The sequence below is a fragment of the Ailuropoda melanoleuca genome, chromosome 17 (genome assembly GCF_002007445.2).
Source record: "Ailuropoda melanoleuca isolate Jingjing chromosome 17, ASM200744v2, whole genome shotgun sequence".
NCBI lineage: Eukaryota > Metazoa > Chordata > Mammalia > Carnivora > Ursidae > Ailuropoda > Ailuropoda melanoleuca.
The window spans coordinates 17,934,456-17,941,475 of record NC_048234.1 but is presented as its reverse complement, the minus strand read 5'-3'; the positions used below and the strand labels follow the sequence as shown (position 1 = coordinate 17,941,475).

The 7,020-nt window shown below is 56.1% G+C and overlaps 1 protein-coding gene across 1 annotated transcript; it reads left to right on the top strand.

Moving 5' to 3' along the window:
- Positions 1–470: 470 nt before the first annotated feature.
- On the top strand, positions 471–6,548 carry LOC105237575 (spermatogenesis-associated protein 31A6). Its single transcript, XM_019799530.2, is given in 5 exon segments — positions 471–696; positions 1,417–1,477; positions 2,024–2,084; positions 2,416–2,827; positions 2,829–6,548. Coding segments are annotated over 5 exon segments (4,440 nt in total). The 5' UTR covers positions 471–510.
- The last annotated feature ends 472 nt before the right edge of the window (positions 6,549–7,020 follow it).

Sequence of the window (7,020 nt, the reverse complement as noted above, 5' to 3'; positions counted from 1 at the left end):
CTTAAGATGTTTTCAAAATACACACGGCTAAAGGAGCACAAAAGAAATTTGAGTTTCTTTTGTACTAGGGTGATACAAGCACAAACATGTTATGTGGGGAGACTGGAGTTGCAGACAGAGGGCAAAAGTTCCTCAAAATTAGCCAAAATTCCAAGGACAACTCCAGATTTTTAAAAGCTATGAAATTGATGGCGTGCAAGTAGAGATCTCAAGAGAACCAGGTATTATCTGAGTTCCAAGCAGGATGAATAGCAAATTGACAAAGTCTATCTCTAGCAGGGTGAGAAGGTAGGAGTGTCAGGCCCGGGAGGTTGGAGGGATGATGAAGCTGCAGGGGAGGGGCTGTGGTCCCGCTACTTCTGTCCCCTCCCCCTCCCTCAGGAGCCCTTTGTGACAAGACCATAGGTCTGTGATGTGGGCCAGGGCTTGTGTCCGCCAAGCACACGCCCAGTGCTCAGTTGCCTGAGGGAAGCAGGGCGATATGGCACTAATGCATTTCAGAGGAAAGAGATGGAGAATTACCTCTTCCCTCAGAAATTCATTACTGGTGGTTGGCTGAGCTCCAGTCACACTTCCTGGGCAATTAATATCATCCTTGCCCTCCTGTGTGGACTGGGGCTCTTTTTTCTATTACTCTCCTACTTTCGGCCTAATGCATCCCTACCACCACGGACGAAACACAGAAACAGCAGGAAGGTAAGGAACCCTTGGCCCAGACCCAGCAGAGTATGATTCTATCTTCTTTTCTGTAACTATTTCCACTTTTCTGAATCACTGGAGAGACTCCTGAGATAGGAAAGAGTAGAACACCATCCATCAAGGGACAAGCCACACTAGGCAGGGGTTAGAGGGGCACAAGGATTTCTACCCGAAGATCTCAGGCCAGGGGCCCAGGTGTGGTGGCGAGCTCCAGGACAACGTCCCAAACACAGTGACCAGTGGCCGAGGACCAGAAACTACCAGAAGCTAAGAGCTGCATCTCTAGCGGAGGTCAGGCCCCTGAGCACAGGTTCACCAGCCACTTTCCCGGGGCAGGTGTCTCAGGGAATGTTCCTCTGTCGGGGCTGACTGAGGGCAGTGCTGAGCCGAGGACCCGAGCAGCGGCTGGAGTGGGGCTCTGGCCTCGGGAAGCGGGGTCCTATGTGAAGCAGCTCAGATGCGCCCACAGGTCCGGGAATGTGTGTGTTTCTTGAGCAGAGGAACAGTGACAAATTTCTCACGTAGAAAGTCCTTCTGTATGTTCTTCAAAGAAGGAAAACTGAAAACACTTTCATCCATTTTGAAAAGGAAATGAGTAAAACGAAAGAAAACCACAGCCCCCCCTTTGTGAAATGTAGGAGGTCACCTTGTTCACCAGCAGCAAGCATCTGCTGCTGGGGGTGGGGGTCCCAGCCTCCCCGTGTTCTCTCATCTCAGCCTCAAGTGGAGCCACGGAGACAGAGAAGCAGCAGCAAGAAGAAAAACCGGACTCTGAACGGTGAGCGCCTGCCAGTCAGCCCAGAGCGCCCCGGTTCCTCCGTCCCCCCTGCTCCGAGGGCCCAGCCCCACCGTCTCCAGGACACCAGGGTCTGAGCCCGTCCCTCAGGAAACGGAGCCCTGGCGGGGCGGGGGGGGCTCCCGGGAGGATGAGCGGAACCCAGACACTTCCCAGATTCTGGGCCAGAACGAAGTCCCGAGGGGCTGTAAACGGGTGTCGCCCAGCAGGGGCCCCAGGGCCTTTTCGAGGAGGTGGGACCTCCAGCTCCAACTGTGGACAAGTTGTCCAACTTCACTCCTCTGTGAGGAGGCGACCCGGTCCTTTCTCCCCCAGCAAGGACATGAATGGGGAAGCACTTTGTAAAGGACAAAGCGATTCCCATCATGAGCCTTGTCATCACTGTGAGGGCACGTGGCCCTGGACACTGATGTTTGGGGCCCCCGAGTCTAATTCCCCAAAGGTCTCCCCTAAAACGACATTTCACCCAGCCTCCTATAGGACCCCTGGGCCCTCGCCTTCAGCTGTGACCCAGTCTTCTGTTTCTAGCTTTCAGAGATTGCCTGAAAGAACTGGAAGAGGTTCAGGACCTGTTTTCCCTTCTGCAAAGGTAAAGAATCTTCCCCCTTCTCTCCTGGGTGGTCCTCCCAGAGTCTATGGTGTGACCCCAGGGCTGCAGGCACCCTGGGGCTTTTCTGGGGGGCTGGGAGGAGCCATGGGGACAGAGTGTGGCTGAAGCCCTGGGGTGAGGGACAGCGGGAGCATTGTGAAGTGGGTGTGGGGGGCTGGGAGGAGCCATGGGAACAGAGTGTGGCTGAAGCCCTGGGGTGAGGGACAGCGGGAGCATTGTGAAGTGGGTGTGGGGGCGTGGCCAGCTGTGGGGCCCACCCTCCTGGCCCCGGCTGCTCCTGGCTGCAGCTCATACCTCCTGTCCCCTGCAGCCATCTGGGGAAGCTCGCTGACCAGGGGGGCTTTCATCAGCGCTTACATCAAGCAGCCCCTGGGCATGTGCGCAAAGCGGCGCCTGCTGGAGCCCATCAACCATGCAGGGAGCCTGTGGAAGATGCTACTCCCACCGTGGCCCCATCACCTTCCCCCGCTCCTCCGACAGGAGGCCCTCCACCTCTGGCCTCCACCGTGTCACCAGGACCGATGACCTCCTCAATTTCTGTTCATTCACACTACTCCCTGAGTACTTCCTGGGCCATCGGAGCCTTCCCTTCCCCCGTTTGGACTTTCACACCAGCCACTTGCTCTTCTCCCTTCCCCGCCATGTCTCTCTCCTTCAGAGGCTGGCCGTCCACCTCTGACAGCCTCCTCGGCCCCAGCGCGGCCAGACTCTCTTCAGACTCTCCCTCAGTGTAACTCAATGGCACCCCCGCTGCGCTCCATCCCACAGAGCTCGTCTCCATATGCCCTTTGGTTAGCTTCTCCTGCCCCAGCCATCTTGGGCCTGGGCCGCTCAAGCTGTCCCATTCCAGCCCTGTCCTGGTGGCAGGTGACTGCCAAAGACTGGGGCCTCTCCACCTCAACACGCTTGGAGTCCCATCAGGAGCCTCTCTCCCACTGCCCACCAGGGGCCTTGTTCTGGGGAGACCCCACACACAGACAGGGAAAGATGAGAATCCCCCCTTTCATCAACCCTGACGCCCAGAAGCTTCTGGAGATATTAATCACCAAGAGAATAGAACAGAAGATTTGGAAGGAGAAGGAAAAGAAGGAGAGGTCAGACGGCCACCTGAACTCTTTTGGGAGAATATTCAAGTCACCAGGTGACAAGCAGGACACCATGGGCTGCCAATCCTTTTGGAGCATGAGCGGCAAACCAAAACAGCTGCTCGGTCCTGAGAAGCCTCCACATTCCAAGATTTCAGCGGACAATTTACAGCAGAAATGCAGCCAGCTCTTCTGGGGTCTCCCCTGTCTGCACAGTGAGTCCGTGGTGGCCACTGTCAGGGTGACTGATTCCTCACTGGAGTTCCCATCTGTCATATTCAATGAACTCCCTCATGCCTTGCCACTCCAAATTCAGACCACCGTAGCTCCATGTCTTTCACTGACCCAGTCCTTACCTGACACTTTGGTCCAGCCCCAAACCTTGACGCTGAGCTTGTCCCAGTCCCAGCCCCTGCCTCTGGATCAGCCTCAGCCTCAGCCCCTGCCCCTGCCTCTGGATCAGCCTCAGCCTCAGCCCCTGCCTCTGGCTCAGCCCCAGCCCCAGGCCCACCTTGTACCCTCTGTCCCAACTGGACCACCTTCTCTTCCACCCGAGATGGGGACCTGTGAGGTATCTTGCCCTGCATCCCAGAAGACACCATCTTTCATTTCAAATGCAATTCAAAACCTGGAATGTCACTTTTTGAAGAAGCAACTAAATGGGGACTGGACCTTACCCGCGATGGTGAAAAGATCTCAGGAGGTCTTTAGCCAAGGTCCTCCCGACCTTCCACAGGATGCCCAGGCCCCTCAGGGCCATGGGGCAGTCTCTGTTCTTCCCGGGAACTTGATCAACTCTGAGCTCCGGGAGCAGCTGGAGTGGCACCTTTGGAAGAGATTGATGAAGCACCAAAGTGGCCTTCCCCGCAGGATCCAGCTATCTGTGATACAGCCTCATGGAGAGTTCCAGAAGGTGCCAGAGGCACACAGCCAGCACAGGCCTGCGTGGTCCTCTGAGTCCACAGATGGAAGCTGCCAGGCTGCACAGAAGCCTGGCTCCAGGTACCCGGCAAGGACCGTGCCAGGAAAAAGCCTGGGTAAGGATTCAAGGTCTAGTGCCGGGAGGATCCAGAAAGATCTGCACAGGGCCTCAGAAAGCTCTCCAGGGAAGGCTCCAGGAATAAATTCTGAGGAGTCAAACACAGACTTGCCCTTAACAAGCAGCACTGACAAGGAGCCCCCAGAGAAGGTCCTGGGAGCCCATTTGGGCAGGACGTCGGGGCAGATCAGAGAGGGTCAGATCCCTGCGGATGTTCACCGTTCCAGGTTCACTGCCAACCATGCCTCGGACCTCCCCGGAACGCCAAGCACTCACAGGAAAACTGGAAAGCCAGCATTTACCAAGGATTGGGAACCCTACAGGACCACCGCCCACGGTTTTTCCATCCTCAGTCTGTACACTCAACGGATGCTAGAAGCACACATTATAAGGTTCCGGGTGAAGCACAGATGGAGCCTTCCCCTCAAGGTCCTCAAGCCTATAAATCTCTTTAAGTTGAAAAAGAGCTTCCTCTTTCCCCGGTCCTCCACTCCCCGCTTAGGCACCTGTGCATCCAAGACCTGCTCGAAAACCAAGTTCTTGGGAAAACCTCCTCAGCCCCATCAAGGAGAGGTGATGGGAGAGTCCATTCCCACCTCAGGGGGCTCCCTCCCTGCTCCCCAGCCCTCATGTGAGGAAATCCAGCCGGGCCTGGAAGGGACCTCATCTGGTGATGGCCATGGGCCCTGGGAGGCCCCTCTGGCTGGACAGGAGGCCAGGCCACCTTCTCGGACCCTCACATACAGCTTTGTGGGCAGAACCTGGCACAGAGAGACGGCCTTGGGGACTCTTACGAATAGCAGCTTGGAGTCAAGTCCAAGTCCAGCAACGGCCACGAATGAGCCACGGAGGGAGAGTGGGAGTCGGGCCTCACGAGACTCCTGCTGTAGCGTAACAGTCCTTGAGCTCAACTTGGAGTCCCAGTATTTGAGTGCCAGGGAGGAGGCCAGGGAGGTGAGGGAGTTCGAGGAGGTCCCTGCTTGGGGAGTCACCTCGGAACCCGGTGTGCTGGCCAACAACCAAACCATCAATGCAGATCTGAGAAGATCAAAGTCTTCAGGGAAAAGTGACAGCCCCTCACCACCTACAAAGTTGGTCGCCCAAGATCCAGAAGAGCTATGCCTTGATGCACAGCTTAGAGAGTTTGAGCTCCGGAAGTTGGCGCAGTCAGAGAGCCAGCCTCAAGACGAGGCTGCCAACGTGCTCCTTCAAGACTGTGAAACCGGTGTCCTCCTTCAAGACTGTGCCACTGACAGTCTTCTTCAAGACTGTCAGTCCGATGTGTTCCTTGCTGCAGACATCTTGGCCTCTGAGGGATCTCTGTCTGGCCTCCAGAGTGGGTCCAGTGAAGACACATCAACTTCCCAGATGCTGTATGACCGCAAATCAAGTAGACAGAACAGCCAAAGGCAACCAGAGCCCCTGGGACTGCAGGACCAATATAAGAGACCTAGGAAGTCATCTGTCCCCACTGATGACAGAGTGTGCTACAGGAGGCCCCGCCCAGGAGAGCCTGAAAAAGAGATGTCAGAACTAAATATCTTCCAGGTCAGTGAGATGAGACATCCCGTCCAGGAAAAGGAGTCAGCAGAGTCGTCAGGAGGCAAGGTCTGTCGGCTCTTGCTGAAGAAGGACGAGGCTCCTCCTGAAAGCTACTTCAGAAGAAGGATGAGGAACTTTCTTCAGTGGCTTTTTCCCAATAAAGGCAAAGAACTAGAAAGTTCGCTTCAAAAAGGCAAGTCTTCATCATCCCGGAGTCGGGCAAAAGTCAGAGGCAGATCGGGTGTGGACAGTGCCCCTGCCGAGGCTCAGGTGGTCCTGACAGCTGTGGGACAGATCCTAGAGGAGACAATCGTGCCTCACCATGGAGTCAGGGCCCTGGACTACAGCTGGTGCAAAAGGGATCTCCAGGCTTCAGCAGGTCCCAATGTCTGCTACCACAAGGTCCTCTCCTATCAAGAGCAGAGGAGGGTGATGAGAGAGACAGCCTCCTATCAGCAAGCCACCCCCAAGAGCCACAGCTGTGCCAACAAGACCAGCTGGATCAGAGGCAGGGACAACAGGTGGGCCTTCCCAGCCAGGGTGCCAGGGTGCCCAGGCAGACCCTGCCAGTACACGTCCATGGTGCCGGGACCTTCAGGCCGCCCTGCGCACCCCCACTGCCCCAGGCACTGCCTGCTTCAAGGATATGCCTCATCTGGCCAGTCAATGTGTGCTTCTCATGCCTTTACTAGTAGGGCAACTTTTCTCCAAGAAAAAATGCAAACGGTGCAGAGAAAAACTTTTTTTTCTCATGTTAGCACATCCTCTATGGGCTAGTGGCTTCTTCCTACCGCTTCCCAAAATATATGTTTTTTTCTCATGAGAGGTGCTGGTCTCTGTCTGTGCTCTGCTGGGGGGAAGGGAAGGATCAGGGTCTGCTCTCCCCGAGAGCCTGCTTTGGCTCAGAAGGGATGGGGCCTTGGAGGGAGGGTGGTACGCCCCCGCCCCCTCCCACACATGCCTTCGGTTTCCATGACATCATCATTAGGACAAGATGAACAAGACCCCAGCCCAGGATCTGGCTCTGCCCATCCTCTCCTCTTTCTCTCTGCCTTGACCTTGTGCGGCTGTAGGGACGGTCTGCAGAGGCAGAAATCCCCTCAGGCTCCTGGACGTGTGGAAGACAGAGTCATATGTCAGGGTGGGGTGTGCAGTTTGGAGGCGCAAGGTTGGCCCTGAGTGCAGAGGTGGGAGAAATCCTGCCCCCCATCTCCTGGCGGGAGGAGGGGACAGCTACCCCAGGAACCCT